This window comes from Myotis daubentonii, chromosome 6, assembly GCF_963259705.1.
Source record: "Myotis daubentonii chromosome 6, mMyoDau2.1, whole genome shotgun sequence".
In the NCBI taxonomy this organism is placed as follows: Eukaryota; Metazoa; Chordata; class Mammalia; order Chiroptera; family Vespertilionidae; genus Myotis; species Myotis daubentonii.
The window spans coordinates 8,476,222-8,501,468 of record NC_081845.1 but is presented as its reverse complement, the minus strand read 5'-3'; the positions used below and the strand labels follow the sequence as shown (position 1 = coordinate 8,501,468).

At 44.4% G+C, this 25,247-nt stretch overlaps 1 protein-coding gene across 1 annotated transcript in view; it reads right to left on the bottom strand.

The window, feature by feature from the left end:
- SYNE1 (spectrin repeat containing nuclear envelope protein 1) overlaps nt 1-25,247 on the bottom strand; it is a 392,090-nt gene that overhangs the window by 158,279 nt on the left and 208,564 nt on the right. The window contains exons 67-82 of the mRNA XM_059700015.1: nt 24,591-24,908; nt 23,495-23,650; nt 23,154-23,324; nt 21,843-22,169; nt 20,074-20,226; nt 19,603-19,770; nt 17,570-17,746; nt 15,738-15,884; nt 11,780-11,905; nt 10,375-10,551; nt 8,250-8,515; nt 4,863-7,023; nt 3,367-3,704; nt 2,775-2,919; nt 1,890-2,108; nt 575-834 (exon numbers count right to left, since the gene is read on the bottom strand). Coding sequence (XP_059555998.1) covers nt 575-834; nt 1,890-2,108; nt 2,775-2,919; nt 3,367-3,704; nt 4,863-7,023; nt 8,250-8,515; nt 10,375-10,551; nt 11,780-11,905; nt 15,738-15,884; nt 17,570-17,746; nt 19,603-19,770; nt 20,074-20,226; nt 21,843-22,169; nt 23,154-23,324; nt 23,495-23,650; nt 24,591-24,908 — 5,309 coding nt within the window. The remainder of the gene's footprint in view (nt 1-574; nt 835-1,889; nt 2,109-2,774; nt 2,920-3,366; nt 3,705-4,862; nt 7,024-8,249; nt 8,516-10,374; nt 10,552-11,779; nt 11,906-15,737; nt 15,885-17,569; nt 17,747-19,602; nt 19,771-20,073; nt 20,227-21,842; nt 22,170-23,153; nt 23,325-23,494; nt 23,651-24,590; nt 24,909-25,247) is intronic.

The window sequence follows — 25,247 nt, the reverse complement described above, 5'->3', positions numbered from 1 at the left end:
CCAGTGAGTTACCAAGCTTTTCCCAACCAGGTTCTAAGTAGCTCTCAATGGTTCAGCTTCCAAGCTTTGCTGCTCAGGAAGAGCCGCACCCCCCAACAGTTCCCTGAAAGTGACATGCTCACTTCCAAGGTTTCCTACAGGCTCTTCCCCTCTGTGCACAATTCTCCTCTCCCCTGGCTGCCTCCTCGAGCTGCTCAGTCTTCAGCTGAGGAGAGCCTGCCGTGCCTGCCCTCCTAGGCTCCTGGTCTCTGCTTTGGGTTCCTTTCTCACCCTTCTCATGCTTTACCCAAGCGGCCCCTGCAGTTGCCCATCTCTGCCGCTTGACGGTGAACAGTGTGAAGGCACCGACTGAATCTGTTCGGTTCATCCCTGTATTTCTAAATACTACTAGATAGGTGTTTGTCGGATAAATAATTGAAGAGCTAAGAAAAATGGGGAGCAGGGATGAAGGGAACAGATCCCCCCTCGCCCAGCTGTAAGGTGGCATGATGGAGCACCCCCAGACTCTGAACCACACTCATCCCTTTGGGCCATGGCCGGGTTCAGAAACAGAGAATGAAGGGCGTATCCTTACTTCAGGCACCGATCTTGCATGGCTGTGATTTCCTGCATGACGGGCGGCTCCTCCCCGGGGGGCGGAGCGGCCCCATCGGGGAGCATGCTCAGCGCCTGCTGCCGCAGCATGCCGAGGGCCGCCTGCTGCTGGTCCAGCTCCAGGGTGAACGTGTCGTGGTGCTCCAGGAGAGCTAGGAGTTCCACTTTTGAGGCTTTCTCTGCCGAACTTTCCGGTAATTTACCTTCTAGCTGACTGATCGCATCAGTGGCTTTCTTAATCTGATGAAAAATGTATGTAACATGAAGCTAAAAAATAAACTGAAAACATGGGGCAACTCCTATAAGCATACATTTGACACTAGTGCAGCGGTTCTCAACCTGTGGGTCACGACCCCTTTGGGGGTCGGACGACCCTTTCACAGGGGTCGCCTAAGACCATCGGAAAACACATATATAGTTACATATTGTTTTAGTGATTAATCACGATGCTTTAACTATGTTCAATTTGTAACAATGAAAATACATCCTGCATACCAGATATTTACATGACGATTCATAACAATTCATTACAATTCATAAAATTACAGTTATGAAGTAGCAGCGAAAATAATTTTATGGTTGGGGGTCACCACAACATGAGGAACTGTATTAAAGGGTCGCGGCATTAGGAAGGTTGAGAACCACTGCGCTAGTGCATCAAAGCTCATTAAAGATGAGAGTGTAAACTCTAAATCCCAGGAAACTAAAGCCTGGACAATCTTCTTGACATGAAAGGAAAAACCATCTTTATAATTCTGGGTTTAAAGCTTTAATCTCAAAATAATATCAGGGCTATCAGAGATTGTATAACATAGAAAAAGTGTGTGTGTGTGTTTTAAGTAAAGGACAAATGAAAAACTCTAATATTTCTAAAGGAAGATGTGTCTTCAAATATTGAATCCTATTAAAAGATGAAAAAAATTAATATAGGACTTGGGACATTGGTTAAATTCCTGCTCATTTCCATGGCAAAGAAAGACATATTTTATAATTTTTCAGGGCGAGCATTTCACTAAGAAACTGGCAAACGGAGGAAAGTGGGTTTGTCCTCCTTTCAAAATTTCATTCCTTGGTTTTCTTATTAAAATGATTGGACCCTGACTTGGGACTACATTGCAGATTGCCTATTGTACGGTGTTGCATAATTTGGTTTTCATGCCATTGAAATAGAGATGTGGGGAAAAACGCTTCGTGCTTTCATAAAGCCGACTGAAAACAAAAGGAAAACACTGCTTTTCAAAATACACGACCACCAGGGAGGAAACGATCCTGAGCCCATCAACGAAGGAGATCACCTTCTTGCCGAGGTTCTTCCACGCGTCCACCGCGTCCTCCAGGATCTTCTCCTGGTCCTGGGCCACCGCCCGGAGCCGCGCCCAGCGCTGCCAGACCGTGGTCATGGACCTGCCGATGGTGGCTTTGCTGGCGTCGTTTCCAGCTTTCTCCAGCTGCGAAGCCTCGCCCTCCAGGGCCACGATTTTCTCGTGGAAGGAGTGAACCCCTGACACTAAAGCCTAAGGGGGGGAGGAGAAGACGGTGAGGGAGAGATTTTTTTCAAAAGTTCTATGGATTTGAGGAAAGCCCACAATTACCTGCAAAAGGAAATGTCTCAACATATATTCTTTTTTCCTCTGCTAACTCTTACTTTTACATCGGATTCTTCATTGAGTCAGGCTTGGATGTTTTTTTTTTTTGAAAGAGGCAAGGTGAATATTAATTTGTTAAAAACCAAAGTTTATTTGCTACTTGAGCTGGAATTCTCCCATCTTTAAAAGGCAGCAAAAATATAAGGCGACTGAGTTTAGTATTTAAGGATGGTATAATCTATGTTATATTGCTATGATATATGAGGATGACTTCACTACTATTTGTTAAATTGTATTTGAATTCATCTAAGTTATCACCAGAAAGGATTCACTGGAATTCATTGCATCACACTTTATCAGAAGCAATTGCTCTGAATGTCTTTTTAAAACCAGCTGTGCATTTCCAACTGAACCCTAAAAAAAGTGACAGACAGCATGCAATTAAGTAAAAACTGCTACGAAACATGCTTAATGTATCCTTTTCGTGTTTAAGGAGCCCGGTGAAGATGGATTGGCCTGATTCAGGAGCTGCAGTATCACCGAGACTCTTTACAAAGACAATGAAAGGACGTTAAAAACAACCACACAACTCACCTTGTGCTCCGACAGTTTTCCTTCTGCTTCACGACTGGAAGAAGTCTTCAGTAAGGAAAATTCAGACAACTTCTTTTCGGCAGCATTCATCAGTTCGATAACCTCTTCCCTTGCTTTCTGGTAATCCTGCCACTGAGCCGCACACCTTGAAAAGGTGCAACAAAAACCAGTAAGCAACATCAAATCCCAGTCACAGAGCTCTGACATCAAGATGCCTGATGGCACTCGAGAGAGAAGAATGAACTTAGGTGTGGATGTTCATTAGTATCTTCCTGTTTTCCGTGTGAAAATTCATTTCAAAACACCTCATATTTCTGCCCAGCTGGTGTGGCTCAGTGGTTGAGCATCAACCTAGGAACCAGGAGGTCATGGTTCGATTCCCAGCAAGGGCACATGCCGGAGTTATGGGCTCCATCCCCAGTGTGGGGTGTGCAAGAGGCAGCCGATCTATGATTTTCTCTCATCACTGATGTTTCTATCTCTCTCCCTCTCCCTTCCTCTCTGAAATCAATACAAATATACTTAAAAAAAAAAATAAAAAACACCACCCTCACATTTCACTAGAATACAGCGATTAAAACCACTCCAATACCTCCGCAAGAGATCGAGCTGGGCGTGGGAGTCCTGGATCACCCTCCGGCTCTTGTCCTCCAGGGCCATCATTTTCTGTGCGAGCTCCTCTTTGGCAGTTGGCTTGATGAGTGGGTCCAGGGTGGCGACCAGGCCGTGGAGCTCCTCCAGGTTGCTCTGGAACTGATCCTCTGCGCTGAAAAACTCCGTGTGGCTCCTGAGACTGTCCTCCGCACTCTCCACGTCCAGGCCGCTGCCTGCCAGCTGCAGCATCTCGTGGGCATCGTCAAGCCAGTCACTCGCGGCTTGAAACACTTGATAGTACCTTTGACATTGACTATATATTTGAGTCAACGTAGCCTGAAACATAGTCATTACAAACACAATCAACCCTCAATTGCCGTGTAAAGTTTGCAGAAAACCGTTGAATTTTTCCGGTTCTTTTCCAGTCCTTTGCCATGGGGATGTATGTGTATAAGTAAACTGAAAAGTTGGTGGATTTTTTTTTTTTTTGGTGTAATCCATTGTTATCCTTTGTTTTCTCTTCTGCTGATCTTGCTATAATTGTATTATTATAGTTAAAATATGTAAACAGAGACAGAAATGAAATAGAAATGTATTCTGGTATCTTGACTAGTTCTGAGACTATCTCTCACATGTGTACGTCATACTGTACATACCATAATGCTTAGTCATATGTGGCAGACTGAATATTGACCAAAGTGAAATGCCGTCTCTGTTGGTTAGAAGTATAACACCACCAGTGGGAATGTAAGCCAGTACAGTCACTGTGGACAACAGTATGGAAGTTCCTTAAGAAATTAAATACAACTGCCAGATGATCCGGCAATTTCACTTCTGGGTACTTATCCAGAGGAAACAAAACCATTATCTTAAAGAGATATCTATACTCCCACATTCTATGCATCTCTCATTTCTTTATCCCCAAGTAAAGTCATGATGAATATTCTAGTCTTGCTTCTGTGGTGCCACAGGGAAGCGAGAGAAGATGAAGGGGTTAACAGATGGGGCAACTGATGGGAGACCCCAGAAAAAAACGTGGCTCAGCATCAGGTCAGGGCTGTCATCCATCTGCCTCTCTCCATTTGGAGATTCTTCATCCACACTAATCTTGTAAATGCCAAGTTTTGCATTGTTTAAAAAGGCATCACTAATTCATCATTGCTAATTTATTTTATTACTAATGTACTCACCACAGTATTAAAGCCATGAGTGCTATCATTTATTACCTCTCATAAAGGTGAGAGATAGCAGGGGTTACTGTATTATAACTAAGCGAGGCCAACATGGAAATCACATGAAATGAATACCACATCCGTAAACAGTAAAAACATCCTTTTGAGTCACCATCAGTTAAAGATGACTCTACATAGTATCATCAAAGAAATATTTAAGGCAGCAATTCTAACAAACAACAAAAAAACAACACACAAATATCTCACGCAATTCTACAAATAAGCAGAGTGGGGAGAAGACAGGAGGAGCCCTCGTACCCACCTGCCTAGTGCGTAAAGCTTCCTGAATGTCTCCGTCCAGCTCCGAGAGCTCGGCCAGCGTGTGCTGCAAGTCGGCGGAAATCAGCTCCTTGGCTTTGGTGAATCTCTCCATCTCCTTGTCGCTCAGGGCCTTCATGATCCTGAGGCTGGACTGCACCTCTTCCTGATGAATCTGGACCTTCCTGATCTCCTCCTGGATGTCCCGGAGGTTCGGGTCCAGGCACACGGGCCCGTTGAGTTCCGCCTGCACACCCCTCAGCCAGGCCAGCGAGCGGCTCAGCTCGGTCTGGAAGTCTATACTCTGCACCATGCGGCTCTCACACTCGGTCACAGTGGCGCTGATGGCCGCAGTCAGCAGTGTTAACTCCTCCTGCCAGGCCCGGATCTGCTGCTTGGCTTTCTCATAAGCCGAGGGGTGGAGGTGCGGGACGAGATCTTCGAGATGCATGGCCATGCGTTTGAGCAGAATCCCCGAGTCCTGGAGGCTTCCCGCCAGGGAGTGATACAGCTTGAGCTTCTCCTCCGCAGGCAGCGTCTCCTCGTTCACCTGGGACTGCTCTGCCCGCACGGCCTCCAGCTGTTTCCGCAGCTGCTGGCCCATCTTCTCGTGCTCTTGATACGCAGCCGTGGTGTCCTCCAGTAAGCTTGCCCTCTGTTCTGTCTGCCGCTTCAGCCTGTGGTACGAGGCGACGAGCTGCAGCATTCTGTCGGGCTGCCACGGCTGCCCTGTGCTGCGGAAACTTTCCTTCTTCTGGCTCAGCTCATCCACGGCCTCCCCGAGGCCCGCCACCTCGCCCAGGAGCGCCCTGCAGCCCTCCTGAAGGCACAGCGCCTCCTCCACCGTCAGGGCGCTGGGGACTGGGCTCATCTTTAAGAACTGGTCCTCCAGGTCGCTCAGAGACTGGGCGGTCAGCTCGATCAAGGAGGCGTACTCTCTCCGAGCGAGAATGGCCTCCTGGACCTTGTAGAACTTGTCTTTGGCCAAGGCGACGATGACATTAAATTGCTGGGGCAGAGCGTTCAGCTTCTCGTCCAGGTAGGAATGATCGACTTCGCTCAGCGAGGGCAGTATGGCCTGCCCGGTCCTCTGCAGGGTCAGGAGGAGGCTTTCGTACTCCGGAGACTGCTCCAGGAGGTGCTGGTATTTGGCCAGTTGCGCCTGCAGCTCTGAACTCTCATTCATTAGGTTGATCTCAGGAAAGGTGACAATGTCTGCTTGTTTCAGCCAGTGACAAGCTTTATCAAAATCTTCCTTGAAATGCTTCCTAGACACGAAGCTCTTCTCCAGCTCTTGGAGCCTCTGGCTGCACTTCTGCAGGACGGCGTCATACACGCCCTGCAGTTCCTGGAGCTTGCCCAGCACTTCGCCCTTGTCCTGCTCCGTGGCTCCTTTCATCAGCTCACGGCCCTGCGCCCAGAGGCCAGTGACTTCATTTTGGTAGGTCTTGAGGCTGGCCTGGGCGCTCCTACAGGCTTTGATCTGTTTGCTCACGTCGTCCGGTAACAGGCAGATGTGCTCGCGAAACAGTATCTTTCGCTCGTGCTGCTGGATCTGGCTGGTCGCCTGGAACAGCGCCATGAGAAACTGGGTCTTCTCGGACAGGGCCTTGTTCAGGTACTTGCGTCTCTGGCCCACGAGGTCGCTGAGACAATGGACATGCCTCTGTGCGTCGGCGAGCGCCTTCTGGACGACCTGCCGCTCGTTCAGGCCGAGATCCGCCATCACCCTGTCCGCGTCCTTCGTGAGGGATTTCAGGAGCATCTGCTTGGCCTCCAGTTCACTGCAGACGGTGAGGTGGTCCATGAGAAGGTTGGGAGCCACGTCGGGAGGGGGGCTCTGCTTGAGGGCCTCGGCAAGGCTGGGCTGCTGCTCCTCCGCCCACTCCATCAGCTCCTGGAACCTGGCCTGCACCACGCTCAGCTCCTCCAGGTTGGCAACCGAGACTTGGATTTTCCTGCTAATGAGGTCCTCCAGCTGAGTCCAACGCTGTTCAAGGTGACGCGTCTGCTCTTTGACTAGGTCCCTGTCATCTAAATTCAGATGCTCGATCACGCTCTGCTTTCTGTCTTTCAGGTCCTCGATGGCCTGCTTCCTCTCCTGCAAGGCTGACGCCAGCTTCTTCAGAGCTTCCAGGTGGACCGCGGTGCTCTCTGCATCGGATCTGTAAATCCACAGAAGACATCAAAGCAAATTAGCCAAGTCGGTCTCTGTAGTGTTCACACCAAGTTCTATCACATTTCTCCTTTAAGAGGATTTCTTCACTTGGAGTTTACTGACCCAAGTGCTGAAATTACTAGGGAATGCAAGACCCATGTCTTTCTATATCAGAAGTTGGGCCCCAAACAAATGGCCTACATGAAGCCTGCCAAACTCAAACTCAAAGGCTAAGATGGGCCAAATAAATGAGGCATGCAGCCCGCGGGCCACGGGTTTGACATGCTTGGCCTACATACTTCCCTTCTACTCTTCTGGATCCTACTGCCCTCCCGACATGTCTGACACCTGCTTTTAGCTTCTTCCTCTGGCCCTTGCAAAGTGAGCAAAATCGGCACATTAACAAGATCCCTGGATGACTTGTGTAAACATCAGACATTGAGAAGCACTGATCTCTGCATTCTTGAAAATGACACTTAGATTAATAAGTGGCCAATGATGTATGTGCTTTCTTGTGAGAAGCAGCTCAAGCGAACACTATAGTGCTAGACAGGAAACCTGCAAGACATAACCAAGGGCTCTCTCAGCTATTCATTTGTCAACTCAGATATATATATATATATATATATATATATATATATATATATATATATATATATATATATATCTTTTTAACCCTTAGCCAAGGATATGTTTTTATTGATTTTAGAGAGAGAGGAAAGAGAAAGGGTGGGGGGGAGAGAGAGAGAAACATCGATGTGAGAGAAAACATTGATCAGTGGCCTCCTATATGCATCCTTTTACCCACTGGTTCAATTAACAGTGAGCAAGGAGAATCAGGGCTCTCTATCCATATGACAACATGAGTTTCTTTCTTTTCTTTTTTTTCAATGTGTTTTTATTGATTTTTGAGAGAGGAAGGGAGAGGAAGAGAGGGATAGAAACATCAATGATAAGAGAGGATCAGTGATAGAATGCCTCCTGCATGCCCCCTACTGGAAATCAAGCCCGTAACCCAGGCATGTGCCCTGACCTGGATTCAAAATGTTCATGGGTCGAAGCTCCACCACTGAGCCACACCCAGGCAACGTGAGTTTCTTAACAATGTTTTGTCAGTGTTGATAACGATCGACAATGGATGTTAAAAACATTAAGAAAGGCCTTTTCCGTTTTTATGGAAATTAAGAAACATCTGGCTTAGTATTTTGGGATGTGCCAGAGCATTGCTGTTACCTGGCCAAGTTATCCCATTCTGTAGTAAATTTTTCCAAGAACACCTCGACGACGCTCATGCAGTCATGGTAGTCTCTTGTCCTCTGGAGATCCTCTTCCCTTTGCAAGCACAGGCTGTTGGCCTGAAGGCACAGATCCAGCCACTGGTCGTTCAGATGACTGATCTCCTTGTGTTCAGGAGACTCCTGCTTCTTGGTTAACTCATCCACCTTTTCCGTAATAGCCGTCACCGACGCCTGTTTGCACTGTAGTTTCTTAACAAAATCCTGAAGGCAAAAACACCGACAAAATAGGTAACCTGCAATAAACTTCCCAATAAATATAGAGGGAAGGATAGATGTAATAAGCCTAATGAACTAAGCATGTATAATTAATGGGTCATGCGGAACAATGAGAGACAAAAATGATCATACCTCTTTATGAATACAAATTTCCAAGTTAATAAGAATCAAAGGATAACTGTAGTACTTTCTTTTATTGTGTAATTTTGAACAGTATAAAGAAAAGCTGAGAAATGTAAAACAATATTATATTCACTAAGGAAAAAAGTTAATATTGGATCTCAAAGCCTTAGTTTCCTAAAAACTTTTGAAGTTCATGCTTTTGAGAAAAAAAAGTAATCTAAATTTATGTCATCGTGTTTTTTCTGCATATGCAAGTAATATTTTAGTACAAACTATAAATGGTTCACTTTCATAGAGAAAAAATAAACTTTAAAGTTTGTTAAAAATCTGGTACAACTTCCAATCAAGTTAAAATAATCTTCTATTAAATTATGTGAAAACATGGAATAGCAATGATATTTCTATTACAACTATAATTATATATTAATAAATACCTAGTTTATATTCAAATATGTATTTAGTTGATTGGTACACTTACGTTCCTACAGCTTCAATTACTTATATATTAACATATATTTACTAGAGGCCCGGTGCACAAAAATTCTGCACTCAGGGTTGGGGGGACCGGTGGTCCCTCAGCTTGGCCTGCGCCCTCTTGTAGCCTGGGAGCCCTCGGGGGATGTCCAACGGACAGTGTAGGTGGTGGGACATCCTTACAGCTGCTGAGGGGCAGGAGAGGCTCCCACCACCGCCCCTGCACTCGCCAGCTGTTAGCCCAGCTCAGGGCTTCTGGCTGAGCGGTGCTCCCCCTGTGGGAGCGTACTGACCACCAGGGGGCAGCTCCTGCATTGAGCGTCTGCCCCTTGATGGTCAGTGCGTGTCATAGCAAGTGGTCGTTCCGCCATTCAGTTGATTTGTATATTAGCCTTTTATTATATAAAATTCATATAAAATATACTAGAGGCCTGGTGCATGTATTTGTGCACAGGTGGAGTCCGGCCGGCTGCTCCTGCCCTCAATCTGGGTGTTGGAAGCCAATCGGGGGCCAGGCGTGCTGGAGCAGGGGGCCGATCGGGGCCTGGATAGGCTGGTTGGCTGCCAGCAGTGCATGTCATAGCCACCGGTTGTTCCTGTCATTCTGGTTGTTCTGCTGGTCCAGTTGCTGGGCTTTTATATATATATAGATATAATATAACATGTATATTATGTATTTTATATATTTAACATGTATTTAATTAATGGGCACATTGACAGTCCTGCCACTTCAGCAACATTGTGATGAAAGACGATAAGTGATGAGGGCTTGTGTGTGTTTAGAGAGAGGCTTCTGGTTGTATCAGCTAAACCACAGAGCCATGTTCAGGAACACAGTGCAGAGTGAGGGTCCTTTGATTCAAGTGGCCAATTGGAGCTCCAATAAACTATTTGAATGTTCACTTTCATTTTTAAAATGACTATTTTTATTTTTCAATAACAGTTGACATTCAATGTCATATGAGTTTCAGGTGTATAATATGGTGGTTAGACATTTACATAACTTCCGAAGTGATCCCCCTTAAGTGTAGTGCACACCTGACACCATACTTAGTTATTACATTACTGACAATATTTCCTTTGCTGTGTTTTACAAATGCTTGCTCTCTGATCAGTCCTTTCCTGGCACCAAATGAAGGTCTTTCTGAGTCTTTGTAGTCCTTCAATAGCTATGCTAATGTTTAAGGATTGAGGGACACACCCATCTTGGCCTTCTGTCTCCCCCGGGGAGACTCACTCTTTCCTACCTTCACTTGGGAAACCATGTTCTGTGCAATATTGAGCTCCAGTTCCGCGTGTCTCCGCCTCATATTCTGGAGTTGCTGGTCGGCGTCCTGGAGGTAAATCCAAAGCTCAGCCTTCATGTGCTTGATCTCCTCCCAGCCCTGAGTTAAGGTCTGAGCCTGGGCAAGCCTTTGTTCGATCTTGAGGGAACACAGAAATAAGTCAGCATTAACAGATGGAGGCATTTATGTCCAGAGAATCAGAGGTGCAATTCCTCAGCCTGTCCATATACACGGGCCAATACACATGCATGCATACACACTCTGCTATACAGCCACAAAGAATTCTTTCTTTGCTTCAAGAAAAGCAGATATTTCTTTTTATACTTAGGTTTTATAAGGACTTTTCATGTATAAGACATGCCATATAATTTCAAGCAGTATCATGAGACTTTAAGAAGCTTTAACAATCTGTTAAGTTTCCCTAATGGTTTTTCACATTTGGCGTTTTCAACACCTGAATAACTCGCAAATTCAAGCTTGCGGTTAACAAGAAAAGACAAATTATTCTCTATTATACATTTGTTGTTAATTCTTATAAAACAATGAGTTATTATTGTTTTAAATATATTTTTAGATCTGCTTCACTGCCTTTTGAAACCATATAATTTATTTCAATAAATCATTTCTGTGAAAACATATAAATTACTGCATTTTCATTAGGATTAAAGACAGACTTGGTTTGAAAATATAATATAAAAGAGAGAAACCTTCATTATTTTGAGACATTTCTTGCTTTGGGTGATTTTACTGTCCTATAAATATTTATATATTAAAAACCTAAACCAAGTCCTATTTTTCTTTTAAACACAAAAGTATTAAAGAGGTTAAGGCACACGACCCTGTGCTGCCATCTGTCTGTTGTGGAGAGTACTGCTAATTCATCACAACACTTTCCACTGAGCCCAGAGGCAGCTCCAGAATCCTTTCCAACACCACACTCAGCCACTGCCAATGGCTTAGAAGGCCTTTGCCAGCCCTAACATAAAGCAAGGGTCAGGAACACACACCCTCCATATTAACTGTTACCCAAAGAAAAAGATGGAAAGGAGAAAACAAAACAAACAAAAAATGAGTGGAAAAACAGGAAGAGAATGGTAATCAAGGAAACAAAAAGAAGTGGAATCAGGTACTAACAATTAGCAGATCAATGGGTCTAGATGTTTCAGTTCCAACTCAGTGGCACTGGGAACAGAGTGTGCTCATTTTTCTGTGACTTAGTTGAAATTCAAATAGCTATTCATTATGATCACCATAGGAGATTTACAGCAAGAATGACTCAAGGAAATACTTTCTTTAAACTTCTCACCCAACATTCAAACAAGAGAATGTAACAGAACAGACAAATCCAATGGCTTCCACGCCTTACCATTTGCTCTGTTTGTTGAATGTCTTTTGCCGTGGTTTTCACTGAAGAGTTCGACAAGTCGCACATGGAGCAGAGGAGGTCCAAGTAGGTCCTGGCCTGCTTCTGCAAAGCTCTGAAGTGCTTGACCTTGAACAGACACACTTGTCAGACTGGAAGACATGCATGCCATCCCTACACAGCACATCTCTGTGCCATTTGTACTACCTTGTTGACATTTCAAAAATAATTCTGCTATGTTCAGTACATACAACCTTTGTTGTAAATAGCATGTATTAGTAATTCTCAGGAAGAATTCAAAACACACTGGCAGGGATCCTTTGCCCGTCACTTGCTTCTCATTGTGTTAAAACCGGTGCGGTCTGGTAAAAGGAAACACCCAGGAAACCCCTATATTTTTTCCTGCTTCTCAGCTCACATTCTAAGTGTTCTCTGTTTCAGAGGAAGAACCTTTACCCTAGCCTGCTTCGTAGCATGTGTTCACAGAGTGTGGAGACGTACAGGGGGAAGAAAGGTCATTGTTCACTGGAGTTTGGGAAAAATTAGATGGCTGGGCTCTTTCTTTCTGCGGAAAGTTCGAGAAAGGCATTTCCCGGTGGATCATTAATCTATACACACGGACATGGAGAAATGTGTCTTTTTGAAGATAGTTGGATATGTAGGCTCTGTTTTAGATCATGGGCTAAAGCAGTACATGAAATAAAACCTTTGTTTAGATGGAGCTTAGGTTCCTATGAGAGAGGCAGGCAGGGATCAGAAGGGTGGCCGGTTGTTGGCCAGTGCTGATGGTCTGAAGGAGGTGGTGGGAGTAGAGGCTCTGAGAAGTGGTTCTCACTACGTGTATTGATAATTTGGACAGGTGGCATTGACTACGGAAACATTTGGTGATTTTCCAAAATCATAGCCAGTAATGAAGCCCAATTTTTTCAGTCCTGACTTTTCCTCAGAATTACATGGATTGCTAAACACAACATTCTTATGTAGATATCCTATCCTATATAATAAAAGCATAATATACAAATAGACCCAACGGTGGAATGATTGGTCGCTATGATGCACACTGACCACCAGGGGGCAGACACTCAATGCAGGCGCTGTCCCCTGGTGGTCAGTGTGCTCCCATAGGGGTAGCACCACTCAGCCAGAACCCGGGCTCACAGCTGGGGAGCGCAGTGGCTTTGGCGGGAGCTTCTCCTGCCTCTGCTGCAGGCGAGCAGTAAGGAGTGAGGGGTCCCAGACTGCGAGAGCCCTGGACTGCGAGAGGGATGTCTAACTCCTGGCATAGGTCCGATCCCTGGGGTCTAAGCCAGCAGGCGGACATGCCCCGAGGGGTCCTGGACTGTGAGAGGGTGCAGACTGGGCTGAGGGACACCCCACCCCCCTGCCCAGTGCATAAATCTCATGCACCGGGCCTCTAGTAATAAATATAAGTCCATTTCCCATTAAGTCAAAAGTAGCACCTAAATTTTTAGCCAGTGTATAAACTGACTGGCATTTCACTTCTGGTGAGTATCAGTACCATTAGTCACCCCACTATGTACCTGGGACCCAGAAAAAGTTACCGGTCCCAAAGAGCTTTGGAAATGAGAAGAGAATAAGGTACCAGATTTTGAATTTTGTAAATATCTTTACCTTAGAAAGAATAACAATTAAGATTTATATAGTTGGCCTGACTCCAAACGCCTTGGGAGCAGCTTATAGATTGTCAGTAACAAAACAATTGCCAAAGATTTTTGCTAAAATTAATTTTAAGGGGAGTAAAAAAAAAAAAAGGGCAAATCTGATAGTACTTTTTTTCCATTCCCCAATTTCACATGTCATGCCTTATAAAAAAATCAATGGTATTCTTAATGAAATCAAATCAGTGTGCCACTTTTGTATGGTTGTGGGGGGATAAAACCATTACATGTCTATTGTTTACCACGTGGGAGACACTGGGTACACACCACGCATCCTGGGACCTTGACCAAAATGCCACCGCAGCCTGTCAAAGCCTGACCCCAGTCTCACACCATCCAAAGTTGTCATGTTGGCAGTAGTGGAACTTTCCAGTCACATTTCCAAGCGAGCCACTGGCTAGAGTCAAACTCAGACCTTATTTCTACAGGCATACCTCACAGATACTGTAAATTCAGGAAAGTGAGTATTGCAAGAAAGTGAATCACACAAGTTGTTTGGTTTCCAGTTTACCTGATTTTACCTGATACTATCCTATCTAATAAAAGAGAAAAATGGTAATTGGTGTACGACGATACCCTTTTCATTGGCTAATCAGGGCTATATGCAAATTAACTGCCAACTATGATTGGCAGTTAACTGCCAACAAGATGGCGGTTAATTTGCATATGTAGGCACAATGCAGGGAGGCCAAAGGGAAAGCAGGAAGAAGCCCCCTGCCACTGACAGTGATCAGAAACCCAGGGGGGAGCTAAGAGCTGGGGGGCAGGGCAAAGGCGGCCCTGGGGCCGCCTTTGCCCTGCCCCCCAGCCATGATTGGAGAATCAGGTGCCTTTGCTGCCCTGGCCAGTGATAGCAGGAAGTAGGGGTGGAGCCAGTGATGGGAGCTGGGCACGGTCGAAGCTGGCAGTCCCGGGAGCTAGGGGTCCCTTGCCTGGGCCTAAAGCGGAGCCCACGATCGCGGGGCCGCTGCAGCTGCGGGTCCCCGCTGCCCGGGCCGGACACCTAAGCCAGAGGTGTTAGGCCTGGGCAGGGGCGGAGCCTGCAACCACGGGGAGCTGGGGGTCCCCTGCCCAGGCCTGACACCTCTGCCAGAGGCCTCAGGCCTGGTCAAGGGGCCGATCCAGTGATTGGTGATCGGAGGGTGATGAGGGTCAACTCCTCTGGCCGAGGCATCAGGCCTGGGTGGGGGGCGGAGCCGGGGATTGAGGGGATATGATGGTCCCCTTGCCCAGGCCTGAAGCCTGGGTCAGAGGCATCAGGCTTGGGCGGGGGGTAGAGCCAGCGATCAGAGGGAGATGGGGGTCCCCTGCCCAGGCATGATTCCTGGGCCAGAGGCCTCAGGCCTGGGCGGGGGCCAGAGCCAGTGATCAGGGGGAGATGGGGGTCCCCTGTCCAAGCCTGACATCTCTGGCGGAGGCGTCAGGCCTGGGCAAGGGGCCGATCAGGCGATCGGAGGGTGATGGGGGTCTACGCCTCTGGCCAAGGCATCAGGCCTGGGCTGGGGGCAGAACCAGTGATGGGGGGAAATGAGGGTCCCCTGCCCAGGCCTGACGCCTCTCTCAGAGGCGTCAGGCCTGGGCAAGGGGCCGATCCTGTGATTGGAGGGTGATGGGGGTCAACACCTGAGGGCTCCCAGTATGTGAGAGGGGGCAGGCTGGGCTGAGGGACACTCCCCCCACACACACACCCAGTGCACGAATTTCGTGCACCGGGCCCCTAGTAGTCTAATAAGTGAGCAATAGTATTATGTTTAAAATATGTATACTCCTTAACTAAATATAAATAAACTTTATTGCTAAAAAATGCCAACCATTGCCCTGGCTGGTTTTGTTCAGTCGTTAGAGCATTGGCCTACTGACAAAAGGGTCTCAGGTTCTATTTTTGGTCACATACCTGAGTGCAGGCTCAATCCCAGACTCTCACATTAATGTTTCTCTTTCTTTCTCTCTCTCTCTCTCCTCTTTCTCCCCTCTCCTCCCTCCCTTTTACTTTCTCTGAAAAGCAATGGAAAAAATATCTATTTTTCAGAGATTAAAAAAAAAAAGCTATCATCTGAGCCTTCAGTGAGTCATAATCTTCTTGCTGGAGGAGGGCTGTACCTTCAATTTGTAAAAGCACATTATCTCTGAGGCCCAGTAAGCGCAGCCCAATAAAATGAGGTATGCCTGTACTTGGTATCCCCAGCAGCCAGCACAGTTTGGCACATAATGAGAACTTAACATGTTTCTATTGAATGTCTGAATGAATCACATCACATCACATAAACTTCAGGAGTCAGTACCTGCTTCACGGCTTCTGCCCTGCTCAGAGGTGGGTGCGGGCTTGGCTTTAAATCAGGTTGGATGGCGGAAAGCCAGGCCTGGCATTGCTGCAGCGTGTCTTGGCGACTGACATGCCTCTGTAGTTCATGTTCCAAACTCTGGTACACCTGTAACAGAACAGTCGTGCGCAGCTGTGAGAGCTGTCTCATACGCCTACCCACCTCCCTGGGATCAAAGGAAACATGTCCACCAGTCCACTGAAATGACCCCCTCCCCCAGGGCTTCCCAGTACTATACACATATCAACCGAGTTTTCATATGTTCCAAAGGTGGCAAAGCACAATTGTCATCCCCAGTTTATTACTTCCCAAACCACACATTACAACATAAATCTTGACCAGGGAAAGAACGTGGGCAAGTTCATAGAACTGTAAGGTGTGTTAGGATACGTAAAATCACTGAGGTAGATTGTCAAACATAAATAGAGGGTTTTTAGCTTCTCCATTATGGTATACAAATTGCAGTTTTTGTTTAAGCTAGAAACTAAAAGTAAAAATAAAAGGCCATGTCATGAAAAGATAAACAACATTTCTCTAACCGAAATGCTGGGTGAAATCCGTTGATTCCCTAGACCAGTGATGGCGAACCTATGACACGCGTGTCAGAGGTGACACGCGAACTCATTTTTTTGGTTGATTTTTCTTTGTTAAATGACATTTAAATATATAATATAAATATCAAAAATATAAATCTTTGTTTTACTATGGTTGCAAATATCAAAAAATTTCTATATGTGACACGGCACCAGAGTTAAGTTAGGGTTTTTCAAAATGCTGACACGCCGAGCTCAAAAGGTTCGCCATCACTGCCCTAGACTTATGAATTCACCTTCCAAAAGTTAACTAAAAAGAAGAAGAAAGTAATCCAACAAATAATTGTAGATGATGACAAAGGAGGAAAAAGGAGTGAGACAAGTTTAGATGGGGCAGAGGATCCAATCAGTGATTCAGAGAGCAAGATTACAGCCCGGCTGCTGGAGCCCAGTTGGTTGAGGGTCATCCCATGCACCAGGATGTTGCAGGTTCGATTCCTGGTCTGGGTTCAACCTCCAGTAGGGGGCATGCAGGAGGCACCTGATCCATGTTTCTTACTCATCAATGTTTCTACCTCTCTCTCTCCCTCTTTCTTCAAGCAGAGCAACAAAAAGAAAAAAGAATTTAAAAAATGAGGAAAGTCTAAGAGATCTCTGGGACAGCATCAAGTGTAACATCTGCATTGTAGGGGTACCAGAAGGAAAATGAAAGGGATCGGGAACCTGTTTGAATAAATAATGGCTGAAAAGTTCCCTAAGCTGGTGTACTTAATCTTTGTTAAAAGGGCAATTCTTACTCATGCTAGCCTTATTTCTATAACCTTAGAGATTCCATTTTAGCACAACTCATTACACCCATTAAAATATAACTAAAAATTGGTACTTGTTCTTTTGATTATTTTATGAATGCATAAAAATATTAGAGTAGAATCTAGGCTACATAGAGTTAAAAAGTAATTATTCTGGAAATTATTTTAGTGTTATAGACTGGCAAATTAGAAAAAATATTGGTGACTGTCAAATAAAAAACAAACCAAACAAAAGTTAAATAAATTTGACATTAATTCACGAAATAAAAGGATTGGGAGAAAGCAAATGTCTGAAAGCAAGAAGTTCTGTGTCCACAGAGCCTGAAATCTATGCTCCTGTCTGGACATGCACCAGAAATATCCTGAAGACTGACGCATCTAAACTATTTTACAACCCTCTGGACTACACAGACTTTCTCCTGGCTCCATGGTCACACTCCACGGTGCTCACCCGCTGGGCGGTGCTGCAGATGGCGGAGTAGCTGTCCCTCGTGCCCTGCAGATGCGCCTGCACGTGTTGTGTAAGTTTCGCTTGGAGGTGCTCTGCACACTGGCTGAGCAAAGTGTCGCCTTTAGCTTTCAGGTTGTTCAGACGGTCCTCAAAGCCGGCAATTTCTTCCATCATTGCCTACAAAATAGGAACAGAGTTCTCGCAATTCCACTGTTAGTCTTTAAATAACCTGTTTACTAAGCAGAAGGCCTAAGAGGAAAATTTCACTGTTTAATGATATTTTTGAAAGAGTTTGCAATTTACCTTGGTTACCATATAGCAAATGAAAAAAAAAAAAAAAAGTACGTTTCAGGAATCCTTCAATAGGAAGAGTTGGCAAAAATAATAGATTAAGTGATGATGAAGTAACCTTTCAGCTAGTTCATGGCTGATCTCAGCTAGAGAGATATCTGCTCCCTAGTATTATTAACAGATAAAGGATGTTTATAAATTTTTCAGCTCTATAAATTATAATTCTGGTATAATTTCTTCCTAAAATAATCTAATTACTATTTAATTTACTAATATCCAATTTCTCTAATAATATGTTATCTGATTTATATAATAATCTAACAGCTAATGGTTAATTTACATAATATCTAGTTTACATAACATAATATTTATATTAATGAAAATAACATTTACCACTTACCACTTATTAAGTACTTGCTATAGTCCAGGAACTATGTCGAAATCCTGAGAAGTGTGTATTATTGTCATTACTTTTCAGATGAGGAGACTGACGCACAGGGAGATTATATAACGCACTCAAGGTCACACAACTAGTGAATGGCAGAGCCCCAGGCTTGGGACCCACTCTGCCTGACCCCAGCTCATCCACCTCTATCCCCATGTGTTCTCAAGTGAGCTTTCTCATGGATCACTTGGAGAAGAGAAACCAGCTTTTCCAATCAGGGTTTAATTTCCTCACTGCTATATGGTACCAATAACAAGTGACACATTCCAGCACCAGGTGCCCGGGGTTGACACATCAATATCTCTAAGGGAAACCTAGTGGTCCCCTCAGCAGCCTGGGGTCCGTCACTTCATCCAATGGTGCTGCGTTAATGGTTATTGTCTACACCATATTTTAATGAGCCATTGTGTCTTCGAGTTAGAAGAGAGTCACTACATCATGAGGTTATTCGGGGTGTGTTCTCAGTGCCTAATAGAATATATCATATGATTAGTTTTCTACCCATATTTACTGTTCTCCTACAGAAAGGGATCCTGAAGCCTATAGGCATTAATGGCTTTCTTTGACACATCATGACTAAAATTCAGTTTCTTATTAAGGTCAGCAAGTTGCTCCATTAAATTGCGACCATATGACATCTGTCATCTGGCAGGTGGAATTACTAAAAATGCATATGAATAAAAATAAGAATGCCTCCTATCAGTACCATTTGTGGTTTACAAAAGTTTTCACAGACATTATCTCCTGTGATGCCCTCAACAGCTATGTGATGGGGCTGGTATCACTATCGCCCTTTCCAGAGAAGAAGGAGGAGACTCAGAAGTGTGTACCTGGTACCTGTACAACTTTGTTAACCAGAGTCACCCCAATAAATTCAGTAAAAAGGGGAAGAAGAGGAGGAAGCTCAGAGAGGCTAAGTTCTCCCAGCTGAGGAGAGTCTGGCTGGAGGACTTTCTGGTTACTCTTTCTGTATCCTATTGTTGGCTGTACTTTTCTAAATTAAAGACCATCTTTCTGAAAAATTATTCCATATAGATGAAATTCTGCAATAGGAAACTATTAGCTGGGGAAAAAATGCTAGTGTGTTCAGAGTTGAATGCCAGGATTCAGCTACTACCGAGTCAATTAAATATTGAATTCAACTGTTCTCAATTATCAGAGGTTCTTGGAACTCAGACCTGATTCTTTAACTACAATCATATAATCCTGAAATGCACACACACACACACACACACACACACGGGCAAGGCTGTAGAAGCTGTCCTGTATTCTTCAGCTCTTTAGAGACTAGACGTACCTTGTGGTGGGCCAGTTGCTGGGTGATTGTCTCTAGGCTGCTTGTGTCCATGAGGTCAGGGGCCACCAGCCTGCCGGACATCTGCAGCAGCCACTTTTCCACCTCCTGGAGCTCACTGTTGTAGTCTTCATGGTCTTTGACCTTCACCTCAAGACTGTGAACATGCTCCTGTGAAGCCAAGTGCCCATTAGAGTTGACTTTCAAGCCCAAAACAAAACAAAACAAAAAAACACTCAAAACTGTTTTATATTTTGAAAAACCCAGTGCAACTCATAGGGTAGAAGGCTCATATAGCTAGCTCTAGTCTCACCACTAGGATCAGATAAAACAGAAAAAGTCATTATACCATCGAATAAAAGAAAAGATCCTGACCCATCGAAGCCCTTAAGTTTTTCTGACAGAGAAAAAGGAGTCAGGACCCCCCTTCTGGCAAGTGAACACATTTGTATTGGATTTCTGCTACCTCCTTACCTTTCCCGCGCTGCAGAGGGCCTGATAGTCACTTTGAAGCTTATCGATCTTATCCTTCAAAGCACCGTCCTGCACCAGGTCCAGAAGAGCATCACCTTTCTCTCTCACTGATTTCACCGATGATTCATGGGACAGCACTGTCTGTTGAAGTGACTTGAATTACAAAGAAAAAAGAGAGAACCAGCTCATCTGTGTGATCAAGGTGAACATAGCCGTATGCCACGTGTGAGATGATCTCCAATCAAGACCTATTTTACAAGTCTATGAATGTAAAACATGAAAGGAAATAGGTTTCTTTATGGCTAATATAGCTTTTAAATTTTTATATACTGATTTGAGAGAGAGAGAGAGAGAGAGAGAGAGAGAGAGAGAGAGAGAGAGAGAGAGAGAGAAACGTCAATTCGTTGCTCCACTTATTTCTGCATTCATTGATTGCTTCTTATAAGTGCCCTGACCTGGGATCGAATCTGTAAGCTTCAATGGATTCTCTAACCAACTGAGCTACCTGGCCAGGGCCTAAAATAGTTTTTAAACAAAGAATAACATCAAATAGTGTGGAGAGGGAAGCATGGGAAAGAATTGCATTTGATGAAATTTAACATTATTTTTATTTCCAGCTTCCATCCCATTCCTTTCAGCAGAGAATAAAACTCAACACAGAACCAGGCACTATCTTTTTATTTTGATTTCCTGACAGTAACTGTAGCTTGAGGTGCATGTAAAATTAGGGAGACAAATTCTAGCTGCCAGAATGCTGTCCTGGCTCACAGCACTATCTAAACATACTGAGAACTCCGTGGTTCAATGACACGCTGTCAGACTCAGTAGAAACGCCAAGGATGAGAACAGACATATTGGCCGGAGGAGGACAAAGCTGGGCAGGGAAACCTTTGAGGTGAGTCATCTGACAATTCTTAAAGACTATCCTTTAAAGCAGTGGTTCTCAACCTTGGCTGCACATTAGAATCACCTGGGAATCTTTTTAAAATCCTGATTTCTGGGCCTCATCCTCCAGAAATTCTGTTTCTTTGTTACTAATGTTGTGGCCCCACCCCATAACAAAGAAACAGAATTTCCAAGGATGAGGCCCAGAAATCAGGATTTTAAAGATTCCCAGGTGATTCTAAGGTGCAGCCAAGGTTGAGAACCACTGCTTTAAATATTCAGGTCAAATTTAGAACATAAATTATTCCACATATAGACTTCCATAATTGTTTCAAAAATTAAAATAGGTGAACTATCTCTATATTCTATTTAGCTAGCTATATTGATACCACCACTTGTTCTTTTTTTTTTCCATTTGTTCTTTGAAAGATTAATTGCTAAGATGTCTAGCTAGAGTGGATGAAGTAGAACTTGTTTTCTTACAAATACGGTATCACGTTTTTAATTAACAGGAGACTAGCTTATTGGCCTTGGGTACCCAAAGATGAAGGGAAGACTCTACATGAAACAGATGAAATCTACAGGGTGAGATCTTGACACCAGGAAGATTTATCTGGTGGATCCCTCTACCTGGATCACACTGTGAGAATAGCTTTCCACCTATCGATACAACCTTTGACTATCAGGCAAATGTGGTTCCAGGATGGAAATAGAGCTTTTGTGTAGTGTATCTGGCCACAAAAATCTACATCACTCTCCCCCAGTAGAACAGACATGTTACAGACGTTTTCCACCTCCCACTACGGGACACACAGGAATCTTCTCCCACCCACTCAGTCCCCATAGGCAACTCCTGCAACTGTCAGTGAGTAACAACACACTACCTTGTACTTAGATAACTGAGCCTTTTTCTCATATAATTCCATTTTGGGCTCCTCAGGAACGTGCAGGATTTCTTGGTATTCGGCGATCCACTGAGTAAGTGCTTTATATTTATCCGAGAATTCCTTTGCTAAATGAAGGCCTTTCTCCAGGGTCATGTGCTCCTTCCGAACAGTGCTGGTCAGCTCGTTCAATTGCTCCACGTGACCATGGATCTTGCTTCTTAAAGCGTCTGCCTCGCTGTCCTCCAGGTATGCCAGAGCCCTCTCTCCTTTCTCCCGGGCCGACTTCAGCAAACTGTGGCCTTTCTCCATGTCTTTTAGCAGGCCCTGAGAGAGAGAGAGAGAGAGAGAGAGAGAGAGAGAGAGAGAGAGAGAGAGAGAGAGAGAGAGAGAGAGAGAAAGAAAGGGAGAGAGAGAGAGAGAGAGAGAGAGAGAGAGAGAGAGAGAGAGAGGAGGAAACAAATATGGGTTAATACAAGGAAAAGCGACTTGAATTTCATTGTAACATGGACATTTTAACCTTATTTCATTCCTTTTAAAGAAAAGGTGTACAAACCCCATTCTCGAGTCCACTATTGCCCCTTAGAAAAGTGTTTGGAGTTTCTAACCAGTTTTGACATGCCAGGAATCAGGAATCCTCTTTTATTTACATCAATATAAGTTTTAAAATGTCTTAATCAATAGATCATTTCCAAATCAGTGCTTCGAGATAGGACTGGGTGTTTATCTTATCCTTAGTAATAATCCTAAAGATCTGAGTTAAAGCTGTTAAGGCATGGTGCCATCAATTTGAGATAAATTTCTGGTCTTAAATTTTTAAAGTGTTAGACTGGAATTTAGTTAAGAATTTCGTGAGCAGCCATGTCCAAGTCATTCAGGTGAGATCACATCACCAATAAATGAAAGTCTGCTTTGGGCCTTGAAGAGATAAGAACACTTGCCGAAACCAGTTTGGCTCAGTGGATAGAGCGTCAGCCTGAAAGGTCCCAGGTTCGATTCTGGTCAAGGGCATGTACCTGGGTTGCAGGCACATCCCCAGTAGGAGATGTGCAGGAGGCAGCTAATCGATGTTTCTCTCTCATCGATGTTTCTAACTCTCTATCTCTCTCCCTTCCTCTCTGTAAAAAATCAATAAAATATATTTTTTTAAAAAAAGAGATAAGAACATAGTACTTAAGTGAAATGATGAGCCAAGAGCCACCCATCACACCGGGCAGGGATAAGCACGTGTCTCCCAATAGCTACACGAGAGAATGGAGCAGCTCAGTGAAAGAAGACAGGGGGAGACAAGTCTGACGTTGCCATGCCTACCTCCAGCGTCTTCATCTTTTTCCCCATCATCGCCTTATCTACTTTGTCAATTTTGGCAGCCACATTCTTGAAGTTTTTATGAGTAGAGCTGTACCAATGAGAATAGGAGCTTAGAGATGACTCGGCTTCCTCCAAACTCTGGATCTCTTCCTCCAGGAATTTTATTTGTTCCTTTGAAAAGAAGAAACAAAATGGAACTGTGAGTTCAAGATCCACGCCAGTGCCCTTCGTGATACGCATGCATCTTCCCCGGAAGGTGGGGAGTGGAAGGAGGAACGCTTCGGCCTGCGGAGTGTGCTGGTCGACAACCAGCAGCGGGCGGCCCGCTCCTGCTCTCTCACCAGCACTTGGAGAAGAAGGGCCTGGTATCTGGACGTCAGCTGGGTGGCCTGGCAGCCCAGCCGGCTGCTCACGTGGCGCTCGTCCAGGATCTCCTGGGCTCTGGCTCCCACGTCCTCCACTTCGTCTCTGTAGGTGGTGATCTCTTCGTGCCACTTCTGAAATGACGTCAATATTGCAGGGAAAGGTTTGATCTCAGTAAGCATTGTTGAGGAAGACAAATATAGGTACCTTCTTAATAGGAAATGACTCCAGTGTATATTTAGAATATATTTATTCTGAGATATAGTTTTGAAAATATGTACTTAACCTTCATAAGAAAAGTGTACTACAACAATGTGATAAAAACTACACACTCTTGATTTAGGCACTTTTCTGTATGTATTACACTTCAGTTCAAGAAATATATAAAGTTGTACATAGATACAACTGTATTAATCGGGAATGATTCCACAGTATGTTTAGAATATATTTATTCTGAGATGTAATTTTAGAATGTGTCATATATAACTTTCATGAAAACTCTAATAACATGATAAAAGCTATACTCTGAGTTTAAGTACTTCTCTGTACATATTACACTTCCACTCGAAATTGTTAAAGCAGAGTGGCATACATTTTTATATCTTCTGTTGTACGTGGACACATTTTAAAATAGGTGAATAATGAAAAACATCCTGAAGGCCTAAGCATTATTTTGATCATCATGTGCATCAGATTTGCATAAAAATCAGAATAAAACTAAATACCACGTATTATTGTAATGCGCTATATTGGAATAATTTCATATCAGAACCATAAACTTAAATGGATTGTAATACTAGCATTTATATATCTTTACAAAGCAAGGTAATAGGGCATAAGGAGCAGATATAAAATATTTCATTAAGTTATATTTCATTAAAGACTCATTTAGGACTCTATTCATAATTGGCGTTAGAATGCCCCATTGTAATTTACATTAACTTTCTTTTCAAGCAGAAGATTTTCCAAAATCTAAACCTGGGACGGAAAAGAAGTGACTACATGTCTTTACTGAAACCCACTCTGCAAAGCAGCTGCTACTTCGAGCCAGATCAGGAGCCTGAGCTCATTTACCTTCATCTGATGTAACTGCGCCTCCTTGACTGCCCGGTTGGACTGACGACCAGCCCTGAGACTCACTTTCTCCTCCAGGCTTCTCAGCCACCCGTCCACCTGCTGGAACTTCTGTTCCATCAGCCTCAGCTTGTTGACGACATTGTTGAACTGCGTCCGGGTCTCGGACAGTCTCTGCTGGTGAGCCTGCCACTCCTGCCGGAGAGATTCCAGCGCCCGGTCCTCCGTCTGGGGGAGGCCTGAGGGGATCACTTCCTCTCGGGTGTGCAGCACCGAGTTCAGCAGCGCCTGCCCCTCGGCGCAGTGCACCTGCAGCTCCTGCAGGGGAGAGGCATTCACATGGCACACCTGCACAGCCTATCGCGGCTCACCCGAGCCAACCGTGCCACCTGGAACTTCACTTGAGAAAAGAGCGATTTTATTCTGTCTTATATAAAACAGCATGTACCCAACACTAAATATTATTCCCCAAGTCCGGAGAAAGATTTGCAAATATCTCCTATTACAATAATCAACACACACACACACACACACACACACACACACACACACCCCCTAGAAATATTTATCTCAATCATCTTAGAAAGAGTTTCTGCAATTTGACTTTTCAGCTTTTAAGCAAAAACACTTGTGATTAAAGGGCTATTGTTTAAAATA